Here is a 17,307-nt window from a genome sequence, read left to right as displayed (position 1 = left end):
CTGCAGCTGAGGCTTCAACATGCAAAGAACCATCATTGACCGGGTCTGAATAAAGCATCCAATGGGGTCAAGGTGGGAGTGAACCTGGAAAGACATTTTATTCTGTGAAAGTGGCTGAAGAAATAAAAACACATATTTATTCTGCAGACACATAAATCTGCTGTGAATTATTTTATGAACTCGTAAAGTGGTGTTTCTGGTGATGTTACCATGTTCTTGTGGCATTTTTCTCATAATGGAGGACATTTAAATAGAACATTAAGCTAAAAATTTCATTTCTGAGTATTTGTTTTATGCATATTGTTGTGAATCAGGAGCAGATGACAAAAATGGGATAAAACTGTGAGACTCTAAACAAAGACATATGCTAGCTGGGAACATCTGAATGCTAACATTTTGCTAATCCCATCCAGAAAGATGCTAGTTTCTGTCATTCATTATTCATTGATTACACCGTGGTCCGGGTGAAGACTCGATTCTGATTGGCTACTGGGTGTGGATTAAAAAGTGATGATTGACACCTAAAAAAATGGAAGTCCGGGTACACAGCCCAACCGTTCTATATCACTGCACTGGCTTCTTTGGAACAAACTTTTGCCTCATCGTGTGGAAAAAAAACAAGTGGTAAGAGGTGAACTTTCTCTCTGAACTGATGCTTTATTTATTTATTGATCAGCATGTATATCACTTTCCTTTGCTGCTGCAGTCGAGGTCGAGGTCGGTGCCGGGCCGGCTCAGCTCTTACCATGACAACACCCCGCACCACGTATTAAATAGTCTGCTTTTTGTGAAAAAGCTATTTAAAATGAAAAAATAGACAGAATAAAGTAATAATAATTGATTAAATTTTATTTTTTTTCAAGTGACTATGGTAGAAGCGGGATAATGGCCGACTGCTTCTGCGTCGTCCGTTCATTTCTGGCGGACACCTCGGTGGCCATTACCCCTTACACATGCTAGTGTTTCTTGCATTTCCATGCCAAAGACGCAATAAAAAATTATCCTTAAGGTGTCAGTCTTTTAAAGCAAAAAGTTTTTTCATCCAACTGTTGCCAACCACAGATAGTAGTATTTTATTTGGCGCCAACACCCTCCGCAGAAGGTACATTTGGGGCAGAGATATGCTATCCGCCGGCTCATAAACTGACTTTGGGCTAACAACTAGCTACAGTTACAGATAAAGGACTGAGTACTGTGGCACTGGTCTTCTAATTGTTTCATAGATCCATCCAGCTCGGATAGACTTAGTTGTCTGCAAGTGGTTGCATCCGAATGGAGCAGAGCAGGGGGCTGGTGGCCTGCCATCGTATCTTCCAAATCGCAGTCACGAAGTTTTTCCAGCACCTTTTTCCCATCTGCTCCTGACATCTATCTATCTATCTATCTATCTATCTATCTATCTATCTATCTATCTATCTATCTATCTATCTATCTATCTATCTATCTATCTATCTATCTATCTATCTATCTATCTATCTATCTATCTATCTATCTATCTATCTATCTATCTATCTATCTATCTATCTATCTATCTATCTATCTATCTATCTATCTATCTATCTATCTATCTATCTATCTATCTATCTATCTATCTATCTATCTATCTATCTATCTATCTATCTATCTATCTATCTACCTACACACAAGGTTCTGTTAGGATGCTACTACTCAAGTAATCCCCCCCAGAGGGGTTACATGCAGAGAATGTGGAGTGAATGGGTGCTTTGAAACCCACAATCAAGGCTAACTGCCAAACAACTGGTAGCCCAATGCTCAAACATCCACAAAGGTCAACTCCTATCAAAATTTGAGATTGAAGCGATACAATACACTTGCAATATCACACTCCCACCCTGAGCTTGGGTTCACAGCCCCAACAACCACAGATATGCTGAGCGAGGCAGCAACTGACCTGAAAGACAAGATCATGCCTAGAATTAACACTAAGCAACCCTAACACCAGCTACAACGGTTAAGTGAAGTACCGCCTGAAAGTCTCCTGGCAACTGTGAATGAAGCATTGATATCGAGAAGTCCTACAAATGGAAAGAAAGGGCTGGTCTACAGGACAGCACTGAAGCACCCAACATAGAGGCTCAGATCTACCACACCAGAGGTTGTTCAAAGAGGCACCTGGAAAAATTCAGCACATAACTGCAGGGTGTAAGATGCTGGCAGGTAAAGTATACATGGAGCGCCACAATCAAGTGAACAGGAACATGTGTGCAGAATATGAACTGGAAACCCCAAGGTCAAAATGGGAAACACCTCCGAAGGTGGTAGAGAATTAGACAGCAAAGATCCTGTGGGACTTCAAGATCCAGACTAATAGGATAGTAATGGCGAACCAACCAAATTCAAATTCAAATTCAACTTTATTTATATAGCGCTTTTCATGCTTCATAGCATCTCAAAGTGCTTACCAAAGGAAAAAATAAAAAATAAAATAAAATATAAAACAAATAAGATAAAAAAAAATATATTTTAGTTAAAATAATAAACAAAGTAAAAAGAATGTAATAATAATAAAAATAAAAATAAATGCAAATAATAATAAAATAAATGAATTAATAAAAACACACAAAAACCCAACACATACACATCCCTCCTTTAAAATAAAAACAAATAAAATTAGCTGTTAAAATTTTATAAAATCAAATAAAAACATGTGGACAAGTAAAAACTATGTAAAAGCTTTACTAAAAAGATGTGTGTTAAGTTTTTTCTTAAAAACCTCCACAGTGGCTGAAGCCCTCACGTCCTCAGGCAGGCTGTTCCACAGGCGAGGTCCACAGTGTTGAAAAGAGGCCTCGCCGTGGGTTTTAGTTCTGACCTTTGGGACCACTAGCAGACCTGCACCTGTGGACCTGAGGGCTCTGGGAGGGTCATAGACTAAAAGTAAATCTGATAAAAATGAGGGTCCAGTTCCATGTAAACTTTTATAAACTAATAAAAGAACCTTAAAATCGATCCTAAAGCTGACTGGGAGCCAGTGCAAAGACTTCAAAATTGGAGTAATGTGCTCCTTCTTTCTGGTCCTGGTTAAAAGGCGTGCAGCTGAGTTTTGAACAAGCTGCAGCCGGTTTACAGTATTTCTCTTAGCACCAGAAAGAAGAGCATTACAATAGTCTATCCTAGATGTTATAAAAGCATGGATTAATATTTCAGCACTGGCTTGTGAGAGAAAGGGTCTCACTCGGGCAATATTTCTAAGATGATAAAATGCAGTCTTTGTAACTTGGTTTGCGTGTGCTTCAAAGTTAAGATCTGCATCTAAAATCACACCGAGGTTTTTTACTTTATTGCACACATTCAGATTAAAAGTTGATAAATAGGATTGGACCCTTTCTCTCTCAGCTTCAGGACCAACAATTAAAATGTCAGTTTTGTCTTGATTGAGCTTTAAGAAGTTCTCTCCCATCCATGTTTCAATATCTAAAACACAACTTAAAAGGTCATCAATGGGTCCCATGTCATCAGGAGACACAGCCACATATAACTGGGTGTCATCAGCATAACTATGAAAGTTTATGCCATGTCTCCTGATGACATCACCTAGCGGTAGCATGTAGAGGTTAAAAAGTGTGGGGCCAAGGACCGAACCTTGTGGCACACCACATGTCAGTCCGTGCCTCCCAGATGATGCATCATTTACACTGACAATAAAATCTCTTCCTGTGAGGTAGGACTCAAACCAGCTGTACACAGTTCCAGTGATCCCAACCATGTCATGCAGTCTGTTTAGAAGAATGGAGTGGTCAACTGTGTCGAAGGCTGCACTCAGGTCCAGCAATACTAAAACAGATGTTTTCTTTTCATCAAAATTGGACCTGAGATCATTTATAACCTTGACCAGCGCCGTCTCTGTGGAGTGATGTGATCTAAAACCAGACTGAAATTTTTCTAAAATATTATTTTTATTAATAAAATCATTTAGTTGGATAAAAACTAGTTTTTCTAAAATCTTACTTAAAAATGGCAGGTTTGACACTGGCCGGTAATTATCTAGATCTGAAACATCTAAACCGCTCTTCTTCAGAGTGGGTCTCACTATAGCAGTCTTTAAGGATGTGGGAAAGATCCCAGTCTGAAGAGAGCGATTGACGATGTTCAGGAGTTCCTCCTCACAGGATGAAGACACAGACTTAAAAAGAGCGGTGGGGATGGGATCCAGAGAACAGGTTTTACTCTTAAGTTGGGAAATCACTTTACGAAGCTTTGCAGCATCAATCAAGACAAAACTCTCTAGTGTGTTCTTAAAAGGCAAACAAAATGCATCAGACTGAACTGTTAGTGGTCGTTGGGTGATATTAAATCTAATGTTATTTATCTTATCAGTGAAGTGGACTGCAAACTCCTCACATTTTAAACTGCTAAGAGTAGAATATGGGCTGGAAGAGATCGGATTGATTAGTCTGTCAATGGTGGAAAAAAGAATCTTTGGATTAGAAAAATTGTCAGCTATTAATTTTGAATAGTATTCCTGCTTTGCATGTTTAATAAATTTGTTGTATTGGGTTAGTTTTTCCTTAAAGATTTGGTAATGAATTGTTAGTTTTGTTTTGCGCCAATTTCGTTCAGCAACCCTACAGATTTTCTTAAGTCTCTTGGTTTCCTCTGTTCTCCAAGGAGGGGGTGCTTTGGCTTTGACCGTTTTTATTTTTAAGGGAGCGACTTTGTCCATTATTGATATGAGCTTGTTGTTGAAGTTTTGGACAGATATATCAACAGACAAACTTAGAGTGTTTGGTTGGCTGTGTTCCAGATGTGAGGTGAAGTTTGCAGCCACTTCAGGGTGTAGACAACGCGTTCTAACAGTTCTCTTTGGAAGTCTTTGGGTGACAGAGCCTTTGATAGTAAAAAACACACACGAGTGGTCTGAAATACCAACATCCACAACAGAGGTCACATTGGCCATCAGGCCACGAGTGATTAAAAGATCCAGTGTGTGACCCCTGTTGTGGGTGGGAACACTGACATGCTGAGTAAAATCCATTGTTGCTAAAGTGTTTAAAAACTCTTGGACATATGGGTCCGATGGGTTGTCCACATGCAGGTTAAAATCACCCAAAATAATTATTCTACTAAAATCTAAGTGTATAATTGAAAGCAGCTCTGCAAAGTCAGAATTAAAAGATGAGTTACACTTTGGGGGTCTATACACTATCAAAAACAACACAGTGGGGTTATTAAAAACAATGGCCTGGTATTCAAAAGATGTATATTCATGAAACAATTTGTCTGTAAAACTGATAAAAGCAGACAGGATAGCAGCAGTTCCCCCACCCCTACCCTGTTTTCTGTCTTTGCTTGTGAAGTAAAAAAGGGGTGGAGTCGCTTCAGACAGTGAACCAGTAGAACCACAATTCCAAGTCTCTGTTAAAAACAGGCCATTTAGGTTATGATCTAAAATTAAGTCGTGGATAAGAAATGATTTGTTTGATAGTGAGCGTACATTTAAAAGTGCCAGATTCAATTGAAGCATATTATTGTTTTCAGGTTCATGAAGGGTATTCAAATTTTGGATATGGATTGCTTTTAGGTTTTTATAATTCCTGTTAGAAGTTTTTAATTGAGTTGTAGATCGGTTTGTTATTATAGTTTGTATGGGAAGCGTGGCAGGTGTTATTGGGGGTTTGGATAATAACCCATGAAGGGGGCCTAGGGGAAGAACAGAGATTTGGTGTGATCCGGGTTCAGGTTCTGGAGAAGTTAAGGAAGCTGGCAGTCAATCCTCTTTAAAACAATGAACAGTATGTTGAATGTTAGCTGTTAAAATACTGCTACCAAGTAGACTAGGGTGAAGTCCATCTGGTCTGTAAAAAGAGGGGCGATTCCAGAAAAGGTTAAAATTGTCAATAAAACCAAACCTGTGCGTATGGGAGGTGGACAGCAGCCAGGAGTGGAGGGAGAGGATCCTGCTAAAACGTGTAGATCCTCTAGTAAGTGTGGGAATAGGTCCGGAAATAAAAACATATTTCCCAGTATTGGATAAAAGAGTAAAAAGTTCCCTAAATTCCCTTTTTGTGATTTCGGATTGTTGAAGTGTTGTGTCATTGGTTCCAATGTGAACTATAATCCGAATGACACTGGTTGGGAGGGAAAGCAGAACCTCAGGAAGCTCTTGAAGAAGATCCTTCACCTTGGCCCCAGGGAAGCATCTGGTAATGGCATTGATGTACCTTATATTCCTGATTATAGAGTCACCAACGATCAGGGTGGTTGGGGGGAATAGTGGTTGGGGCTGAGAGGAACGAGCCTCAGCCGGAGCAGTCACTCCCTCCTGGTCCTTTGCTTTTGCTCCTGGGGCTGGGGGCACAGTTCCGGGTTGGACCAATGGTGGCTGGTCCCGGAGGCCAACAGACCGCCTGGCCACCGCATCCTGAAGGAGCTTGATCCTCCGGTGGGCAGGGGCAGTGTCACCACTTGATGTCTGGGATGTTTTTGTGGACCAGACATTGTAGTGGTGGATAAAGAACAGAGGAAAACCGTTGGTCCGTGAACACCTCACATCAAACGCCTTGTTCTCACAAACTTAAAAAAAACAGTCGTTCTGTGTTTCATTTTCATATTTCTTCTATTCCTCCTTGATGTTTCAGTTAACACATGGCAGCCAGTGACAGCCAATCAGCGCGTCGCTTTTAGGGCGAGCCTCCACGGAGCTCGACCAATCATGAGCACGGAGCAGGACCCGTGCCTCCCGAGTTGTGCAGCGACGTGGTCACGTGATGCGAGGGGAGCAGGAATGCCAACATGGTCCCGTGGCAAGGACGGGATGTGAGCGCGCGGCGACAATAACACGACGGCAGCTTGCGAAAACCCCCCGAAGACTGTGAGCCTTTGACGCGCCGGATTCTTCCGTCGAGTCGCCGCCTGAAAACGGCTGGTAGGTCGAGCCAAACGCTCCGGTTTGTCCGGAAAAACAGTCCCAATTTTTTTCACCCCCCCCCCCCTCCCCTTCAGCACCCAGGCGAACTTAGGGCTCGCGGGGTTCTGCGCAGACGCGGGGGGTGCTCGTTGGCTTCTTTTAGTGGTTATTTCGCGGTTCCTCGTGCCTCCGCTCGGTTGTTTGGGTTTGGGCTCGGGCTCGAGCTCGGCCGTCGTGACTCGTGTTTACTCAGCGTCTGCAGAGTCCGAGGCCCTGCTGCAACATGTGCGCGGCGGTGACAGCAGCAACAAGCAGCATCCCTTACATAACCCACCGGGGATTATCCCCGCGGTTAGCTGTCTGTTTTCGGACTCTGAACTTAAGGATGCGGCTCCTAAACGCGTTATTTTTGTTTTAAACAACGCACGTTTACCGTAAAAACATACACTTCAAATATGTTTTCAGGGAAAGGAATATTAATTTTTGTTATCTTAACCTATCTTTACTATCAGTACAAAGGGCATCTTAAGTCCAGATTTACGTTACAAAACTATCGATTTCAATACATATCGAGTATAAGACCCACTCCAATGAAAATTCTTGTTTTTATTTTTTCTATTTTTTTAACCATGTTCTTGTGGTACTTTTCTGATGATGGAGGACGTATATGAAGAAAACCAAGTTCAAAATTGACTCTCTGAGTTTTTCTTTAAATTGTTGTAATTCAGAAGCAGACGAAAAACTGCAATTTCGAGAAAAAAACATATTTGTGACAGAAAATAGACATTGCAGGTCACAGGCTCTGCTCCATTCCGATGAATCCACGTGTAGAAAAATAGATCCATGTTTGCCAAAACTGTACAGCTGGATAGCTCCAATCTTGCACACCATTTTTGTTGCTTTTGTTGTAAACAGAGAGCTGTCAGTGAAGGGGAACGGCCACAATTGGAGCTGGTTCACGCCCCCTGCGCTTGAACCAGCAGGGGGCGCGGTGTCGCGGTTAACTGCAGCCCCCCCCTCCTCCCGCCAAACGGTGGCGGTCGCGTCGCAACTGAATACAATTACAACGCAGTAATCTTTATTAACAAATAACAGTAACCTGACATGAAGCCTGACACCCATGAAGAACGCGGGGCAGGAGGCTCCGCCTTTGTTTATACGGACACGTAACTTTGCTCTGCACAAAATAGTCCCCAAACAAAACATGTAGTGACATTCATCGAAATCTAACAGTGCACGTTTGTGTTTGGTGTTACAGATTGAAGGAGAACAGTAATAACACCCCCCCCCCCCCCAACACGAAATCCTCTGGCGGGCGGCCGTGTCGCGCACTCAAGGAAATGAATACAATGGAAATTAATGTCGTATTTCCTCGCGAGAGACGGAAACCTCTGTTGTAGAATGAGGATGTGTATGTGCTGCTGAAACCACGGGCGTGTGTGTGTGAGTAGAGGGAGTGAGAGCGGCACGCAGGGAGTGAAGGAGAACAGCAATAAAAGGTTTCCCCCAGAAACCCTTGAAGTCTGAACACAGGACTAGCAGAAAAAGTAAATTATCAGCAAAGATGAATGTGTTGAATGTGTTTATTATAGTTCCAATCACACACCAGATGCAGAACTTAAAATAATAAAAACTTTAAAAAACAAAACAACATGCGGTGATGCGCTTATTGTCACACCCCTGGCCACAACTACTGTCACTCTACAGAAGCTGTGAAATGACACGTTTTGGTCAAAAATCTGCATAATCATAAGTAGAAGACCACTGGAACTGCTTTTAAAATGGAACAAAAGAGGATTGGGGCAGAACCTTTAAGGTTACAAGAATGAATTGTGTTCGGAACCAGCAGGTTACACGTTCTAAGACTTGCTAACTAGCCAAGAAAACTTTTGAATGTTTCCATAGTGACTCGTTATTTTACCCACCACGAAATGGAAAAATAAGCCCAGCAGGATTTAAACTCTTAAAAAAGTGTAAGTTACTTTCCCAGCCAAATTTCTGAAAGTAAGACGACTCGCTCTTTTAGGCGACGACTTTCACTCCATGAAAGTCATGACGTCAACCTCGGCAGCGTGTCTGTGTCTTGTACACGAAAACAAACAATCTGAACTTTTGCAAAGATGGATGTGCATATTGTTCTTATAAAACAAAAGCGTTTTGCTAATCACTGTTAGCTCCATGGACAAAGTGAGTGTATGATTTAGCCTGGGGGCGGTGCTGGCAGTGCAGACATTTTCTGGAAGGGGCTGTTCCTCACTTTTTTCATGGATTAGGAGGGGCTGGTGCTCAGAGCACAGGTTTTTAAAGGAATACTCAGAAATGTGAGAATAGCTCAAACTACTGCTTTGGGGTTGTTTATAGTGAGGAATGAACAATATAATATCTTAAAAAAGTTGATTTTGCATGATTTTTAATTGTCTTAGATGTCTTAGTTTTGGTCCAGATTTATTTTTTCGTGGTGTAGCAGAAACTGTAGGCTCTGCAAATCTAATGAAATATCAAATCTATAGTTTGACTCTTGTCTCTGTCTCTGCAGGATTCTCTATTTGTGGACACTTTCCCTCCCCAACGGCGGATCAATGGTGTCTCTCAGCAGCCGAACGCTCAGCGTGGAGACGGAGCTGTTTAGGGACGGCGGCGCCCTCTTCTCCCTCTGCCCGGGAGACGGAGCCCACAGCAAAGGTGGCGGCTTGCCCTCCTGCAGCCTCCTAGAGGCGCCGGAGGAGGGGGCCACGCTAAGCTCCAGTCTCGGCGAGGAGGAAGACGATGAGGAGGAAGACGAGGATGAGGATCTCTTTCTAAGCGCGGCGGAGGACAGAAACTATCCGGACCCCAAGTTGCCGGAGTTTGCCTTCCCCCCCTCGTCCCCGTTTTCACCCACCCTGGAGGAGATTGAGGAGTTCTTACGGGAAAAGATGGAGCCTGTGAAGGAGGAGGAAGAGCTGCTGGCCCTGAAAGCTGAAGCCTCCCCGGAGTCGTGCAGCTTCGAAGGCTCCCTGTCTTCCTCTGGACCCCCAGCTGCTTCCAAAGAGAGCGAGGGGGGGCCAGGAATCAAACAGGAGAACAGTCCTGGCCGAGCTCAGCCCTCCCCACCTGCCCACCCGTACCCTTCTCCGCCCGCTTTGACCCCGCCCATGCTGCTGGGGTCCCCGTTGGTTCTGCAGCTTCAGCCAATACCCGTGGCCCCCCCACAGGCTCCGTCAGGATCCCCTCAGGGGGCCCAAAACGGGATCTGGCTCACCCACCTGGTGATGGGGCTTCAGGGTGCAGCGGCACAAAATCTCACCCTGCTGGCCCCGCAGGTGTCCTCCACCCAAACCGCCACCTTGCTGTCAATCAGCAACGGCGACAACAAATCCGGCGACCAGAAGTACGTGAAGATCGCCCCCCTGCCCATCAGCACCAGGACTGTAGAGATCACAGCCGTGACGGGAGTGGAGGGTCAGAGTCTGCTGAAGGCTGTGGCTCCCCGGGTGAACAAGGTGCTGCCCACAGAGAGGGTCCACAAGTGCTCCCACCCAGGCTGTGGGAAGATGTACACCAAAAGCAGCCACCTGAAGGCGCACTTCCGCCGCCACACGGGGGAGAAGCCCTACACCTGCAGCTGGCCAGAGTGCGGCTGGAGGTACGTGGCTCCGCCTCTTACTCTCATTAGGACCCCCCCCCCCAGGCATTCCAAACAGGAAGTACCCGGAAGAAGCCAAAACTACCTAGACTTCTAAAGAGAAATAAACAGCTATTCTGTTAGTCAGAAATCCGTTCTTGCTCTGATACATTGTTTAACATGTTCTTGATAAAAAAAAATTCTTTATCACGAGTTATTCAAGTTATAAACTGATCAATCAGATGCTTCAATAAAAGTATGTGGTTGAACGTTGAACGTTTGATTGAGAGATTTTGTGCAGTCTGCTCTTAAGTGGAAGGGGTGTGGTCTTCCAAGAAGCTCACTCCTAATTGGTGAAAGCGGCTGCCATGGAAATGTTGACTTGGACCAATCACTGCTTACTGATGATGACTGAAATTACTTCATTTGGTTGGAGTCGTGCGTAAACCATTTTCTATGGGTGACGTCATGGTCGCTCAGTCCAGTTTTTCACATACAGTCAACGTGACAAAGAACTAATTACATCAATTAAGTCTGAGTTTTTTTCTATTCGTATAAAATCTGAGCCAATCATTTCATGGTGTCGACCGTAGAGCTGTGGGGCCTCATTTATAAAACTTTGCGTAGGATTTGCGTCAGAAGTGGCGTACGGATGAAACATAGGACGTGCGTACGCACAGAAATATTCGGATTTATAAAACCGTGCGCACGCACATCCTACGCATCTTTCCCTTAATAAATCACAACCAATTCTAAATGCAACGCAGCTTTTGCGGCTTTATGACACAAATTAATATTCATGTCTTGCAAAACCATGGCACACACACCGAGAGGAAATGAAAAAAACGTAACTTCACTTTATGTGAAGTAGAAGTTATCGTTGGCGAGGTGGAAAAGAGGAGAAAAGTGTTGTTTGGAGGGCACAGTGTGGGCATTACTAATGCCAAAAAGGCACGTGAGCGGCAAACGGTGGCAGACGCCGTAATGCTGTAGCCTCACAACCTCGGACCGTGGCCGGGATAAAAAAGAAATGGTCGGACATCAAAGTCGAGGCAAAAAAATGTCTGGCGCTGCATCGCCAGAGTGTGTCTGCCATGGGGGGGATGGGGGGGGGGCACCGGAGCTGACCCCTCTTAATGAGAGACTAGCGGCAAGAATTGGGGAATCCCTTAAGTGGAGTGGTGACTGAGGCGCAGGGGGAGCACCGACGCGCCAGATGCACCGGGTGACACCCCCCCAAAAGCCCGCATATGTCCAACAGGACGGCTCGAGGAAGCCGGAACCGGCTCATAAGCCACTCGTCCCCGTTTTCCAGCAAGTCTTCTTGCTGTCTAAAGATGCGTTCACTCCGAATTCTTCCATTTGCCACATCTTCTAAGAGCGCAAGATCAGCCATTGTGCGTCATTACGCATTGTGATGGGACATTTTATTTCCATCCATTTATTTACATCTGACAAGCTACAGATGTCGGTAATAATCGACGTGGAAATGGGAAATTGTTCAGCGCAAATGTAATTTCTTGTTGCTTTCTGAATGGATGAGACATACGCCATACATTGTTTTATCAAAAATAAAACAAACTAAAGGCATATGCATGAATATCATAATTCTGTAGCCTATGAAGAAATGTTTTACTATGTAAACAACTTTCCCCAGTGGACAATTAATGCATCTCTCTCTATCTATCCATCTGTCTGTCTGATTGCACGTATATCTGCTCCGCCAGACGGACACATTAACGAGAATATCAGTTTTGTACATTATTTCGTTCTGTTAACTTTATTTATGAGGATGAATTGCACAACATGCCAATATTGCAAAACATATTTCACTTTTCTTTTTGCAAATAAGTGTTCATTTGAATTTCTGTTATAATTTTCGTTTGATTTTTTTGTTTGTTTCACTGCTGATCGATCAAACGGGTGTTCGTGTAGGCTGTTAATTGTAAGACTTTCTTTATGAAGTCTTCATGTTATTTATGAGAGGCAGTATTGTCATTTTCACTTTTACGTGTTTCTTCCATCTGCCGACGGCGTCGCCGTTTCTCATTTCACCCGTTTTTGTGCGTACGCCTGGGTCAGAGCTTGCGTGAAGGACCGCACATTTTCCCGTCAAGTTTGCTTTTTATAAATCTCATCTATTGCGTAGAGAGTGGCGTACGCCTTCTTTTGTGCGTACGCAACGTTTATAAATGAGGCCCGTGGTCTGTTGAGAATGTTTATGGTTACAGGATGTACCAAAGTGCAGGATTGTTTCTGTTGAGCCATGCTGCGTTCACACTAAGCGTGATGTTGTGATGTTGCAAATTCACATCGACTGTTTAGGTGTAGCGTCGAATTCCCTGCTCAGCGCTTGTGAGAAAGTGTTCATAAACCTGCCACTTCCGCACTGTGTGGGAGGAGCTATGGTTAAAAGTTTACATGGAAGACACGGATGATGTTGAGAAATCAGGTTTATTTATTAATGATAAAGCATTGATAATCCTGTCTCCAAGTCCGGGTTCATGACATTATTCCGAGCTTCTTGGTGAGGTTCTGAATGACAGCCGCTTTCAGCAGTACTTCGGTCTCTCTGTGACACAGTTTGACAACTTCCTGGTCCGATATAGGAGGGGAAAAAAATGAAAAGATTTTTTAAAAATTATTGTTTCAATGCAAAAAAGAAAAATATCATGAAGTTCAGGAAGAGAACAATCCGCTTCTCCTCCATGCTGGTTTTGGACTCCACCCACTGTTTACGTAACCAACATGTCACGGGCCAAAGCTAAGTTCCTGATTGGTTGATGCAACGCAAAGCTTTGCCAAAGGTCAGATATTTGAACTCTGGAAACATTGCGTTGTTGCTAGAAAATCACTTTGTGCCTGACGCTCAAAACACGCCAGACTTCTCATCACTTCTGAACGTTGGCTTTACATTAAAACTGGACATCACTTTTGCACGAGTGGCATTTGTAGTAAACACAACCAGGCTCTAAGGTTATTGCTGGGTTGCCGTCACCAAACTTTGCGTCTTGGGAACAAACGGGTAAAAATGAGACGTAAACAAGACATCGGTTGTTGTTCTGGAGCTCAGGATCCATCCATAACCTCAATATTTGACGCCTCCTCTGCTGATTTTGGTCATAGTTTTAGAATATAATTACAAATGTATCATATTTTTAGATTTTAGATATTTTTGTTTACATTTCAGTGAATGGGGCCCGACCTGCCCCTTAGTGGTCACCTGCTAAGCCGACTTTGTTGTGATGACATCGGGTTTGCAGTCTGCTTTTTGTGAAGTGACCTCATCCAGATCCCTCAAACTAGTTCTTGTAGCAGAGAGGAACCGAGAGCTGCAGGAGGAACCACACTCACAAGCTCTGAGCAAAAGTCAAAACGAACAAACCATCCAAACTTTCACGAGCGAGAAGATCAATGCATCCTCAGGTGTGCTGCTAGTCCACGATCTTCGCAAACATAACTTTGTTTGAACAAGAAAAAGTCCAGCTTCATTCAAAAAGAGGCAGGATCCTGTGGACGCCCGCAGAACGATGTGCTGATGTGAGCTTTTTAACCGCTGATGGATCTTTAGCAGTAATCTTCTCCATGTTTCATTAAAACGGCTTCTGAGGAGTAGAGATGTTGCCTGAAGGTTCGGAGGCTTTTTGAAAGACGACACCATTGCTCAGCCGGACGGGTTGGGGCTTTGGCGCCGTGCCCGCCGCCGCTTTGTTCTCATCTGCTGCGGGAATCGATAAGAAAAAGGGGGAGCTGGAGACTCTTCTGTCAGTGATGCAGCCTGGTGATGAAACCTTCTTCATTAACGCCCTCGAAGAAGCGGGCGGCTCCAACATTAACACCTGACTTATTGACTTTATGTAAAAACCACGAAAACCAACACTTATTCCTCTGTGGAGGCCTTGCCCTTTGGTTCTTCATCACTTCCAACTTCCTTAAGCCTTCGACACAACCGCCTTTACACGGGCAGAAAATGGTCAAACGGGGCGCGCAGCTGCCTATCAGTGCCGTTCTAGTGAAATGTGCGCACAGCTTGGTTGTTAGAAACAAGGAAATTAGACAGAGTGTGTCTTTGAGTCCTACATGGACCCACGTATCACCTGCACACCCTGATCACAGGGTCAGTATGAGCCGCTGTGCACGCCTCAAATCCGAGTCCCCGATTGGTCCAAGTTCGACCTGGTTTAACTTGTAATGCGCATTCAATGTCGACGCATTTTGTACGTAGAGCCCAAAAATGGTTGTAGAAATGTGTAGTTATGTGTGAGCGCAAGAGTTTGGAACACTGAAGTCTGAAATGCGCATTCACATTGGCTTTTCATTGAAACTGGCCACTTGGACGTGTGTTGCAGATGGCACTGAGAACCCTCCACGGGCCCGGACAACCCAAAAAGCCTGCAGATAACCTGCTTAGATATGCAACTTCTTAAAATGCTTGCTCTCTGTTATTTTGGGAATCAAACACAGCTTCCCCCCCCCCCAGAGAAAGTTCACTGGCGCAACAATGAAACACGGTGGTGGTAGTGTGATAGTGTGGGACTGCTCTGCTGCTTTGGGACCTGGAGAAATCTGACTCCACAAACTCTGTAAAAAATACTGAAGAACCACAAAAAAATGACCCAAACGGCAGCAGATTCTCCTGGTCAAGTAACGGTTCTAGAGCATTTTTGTCTGAATTGGACTTTTCAAAAGAAATTCAGAATAAAATCGTTCTGCAAAGAAAAGTATGAGTGATTGTCATAAACACCTGATGAGTTTGATTCTGTTCAACCTGTCATTGCTAATATTTCTGGGAACATTGTGTGTTCCCCGCCTGTTTCTGGTCCTGACTTCTCGCTCTTGTGTTCCAGGTTCTCCCGATCCGATGAGCTGTCCCGCCATCGCCGGTCTCATTCGGGCATCAAGCCATACGAGTGTTCTCTGTGCGAGAAGAAGTTCGCCCGCAGCGACCATCTATCCAAACATACGAAGGTCCACCGCAGCTCCAGGTCCAGCAGGATTATCCGAGCCACCGTGTGACGCTTGGAGCCGACCCGAACCGTGCCCAGACCGAGCCTGGACCCGCCCCGTCGGCTCTGACTCAGGACGCTGAGGCTTGAGTCTCAGGAGTTTTGGTGCTTAACAAGCAAAACCTTCGGAAGAATCCGAGCCGGATGATGTTTCGGTGTCCGCAGTTTCCTTCCGTTCTCTTCCATGGAGATTGAGCTAAAGCTGCGCCGGAACCGGACTTCCGGTCCTCAGTAAACTGCAAGGAACTTCTCTTCGTCGTTGCTCTTCCTCACAGATCAGGGTTTCTACGTGAAATATCTAAACTCTGCAGCGTCCATCCATGAAGCGTATCAGCAGCCTCCCCTGCAGGAAAGGAAAAGAGGATTTGGCAAACGCTGATGCGTAAAACTTAGGCCTTGTTTTTACAATAATCACACAAAAAAAACCTTCCTTAATCGGACCCGTATGCCTTTTCTTCATTCCCCGCAAAAATCTCCTCGTCGATGCCTTCGTCCTCGCCACAAAATCTCGTCTCAAACCTGCTGCTGTTGGGCTTTCATCAATCTGAACGCGCCCGTCAAATATCCGCTCCTAACAGGTAGGCGGCGCCAATCCAGAAAAGCCTGTGAATGAAAAGTCTCCCCCCGAGGAAGTAAAGAAATCGTGAAAACCCAACAGTGCAAAAACGATGTGAAAAACATTCTTTACTTATTTACAGTAGCACTTACTGAAAAACAGAACAGAAAGGTCTTCTTTCAGTCATAGCAGCAAGAAAAGCTAGTAGTGTAGCGAGCTGTGAAGGCAGCTAACACTTCGTCAATCATTAACTCTTTCAGAACGACCTGTACTGAAACCAGGACAGTGTGTGTACAGCTTGTTGCCTTTATTTAGCAATGTTTTTTTTTTTTAACTGACAGTTTTTAATCAGTGCATTAAGCTATCCGTTGGTGTCTCCGGATAAGGTTTGTTCCGTGATTGTGATCGATTCGTGGAATGTCTGACAGATTCGACCCCAAATCATAAGCTACGTATGCTGATCCCAAGTGCACTTGTGTCTAGAGGAATCATGGGATTGCAACAAAGGAAGAAAAGCGTCACGTGGACGGCTTTACCCACGAAAAAGTGATATTTCGGTGCTTGGCTGCACAGGTCACAGCCTGCACTGGACGTTCTCAGCTGGAGCAACACTGGTGCTTTAGAATAAGCTTGAACGTGGAGCACTTCTCGCGGAGCGCTCACTCCTCATGGCGTGTCGGTCCCGCAGCGGGACGCTCCAGGTTACTACGAGTTAAAAAAAGAAACAAGCTCGCTCTGTAAGGTGGAAGCAGACAGACGGGCAGACGTGTTGATCCGTCTGGACTGGTGCTGTCTTTGTGTCTGAGCCTCCCCAGGCTGCTTCCACTGACCTACATCCAGACCTGAACGCCCCCGTCATCGCCCACTGCTCCCTCTGTCTGCCCGTGTATGTCCAACGTACATCCAACAGACAAACCTGCCTGTCTGTGCTAAAAAGAGAAAACACTTTTTGGGGGGTTATTATTATTTGTTTTTTTAATACAAGAAATGCTATTTTCCTATCTGCAAAAATAAAATGAACAAAAAAAAGGCGGTAGTTGAATCATTCTCTCTCTTGTTTGAAGAATACTTATGTAACCCTTGTGCTATCTTAGATGACCCCACCCTTACATCGACGTGTTCTCCCTACCATGACAAAGGTGGATAAAGGTGGAAAGATTTCATGTAATCCATGGACACCAGTGAAGATCACAAATTATTGAAGAAAAAAGGTTCAGAGCACTGTCTAGTGGGTCTAGATGACCCAACTCCCAATGTTAAAGTGCCTAGGACA

General features: G+C 44.4%; 1 protein-coding gene across 1 annotated transcript; it reads left to right on the top strand.

The window, feature by feature from the left end:
- Nucleotides 1–6,709: 6,709 nt before the first annotated feature.
- On the top strand, nt 6,710–16,580 carry si:ch211-117k10.3 (Krueppel-like factor 15). The gene is made up of 3 exons (XM_004069198.5): nt 6,710–6,886; nt 9,405–10,493; nt 15,320–16,580. Exons 2-3 carry the CDS (start codon nt 9,448–9,450, stop codon nt 15,486–15,488), a joined length of 1,215 nt encoding a protein of 404 aa, XP_004069246.1. The 5' UTR covers nt 6,710–6,886; nt 9,405–9,447; the 3' UTR covers nt 15,489–16,580.
- Nucleotides 16,581–17,307: the final 727 nt, after the last annotated feature.

Source organism: Oryzias latipes, chromosome 5 (genome assembly GCF_053564925.1).
Source record: "Oryzias latipes strain Hd-rR chromosome 5, Olatipes_Hd-rR_3.1".
In the NCBI taxonomy this organism is placed as follows: domain Eukaryota; kingdom Metazoa; phylum Chordata; class Actinopteri; order Beloniformes; family Adrianichthyidae; genus Oryzias; species Oryzias latipes.
This window is presented reverse-complemented; position numbering and strand designations above follow the sequence as displayed.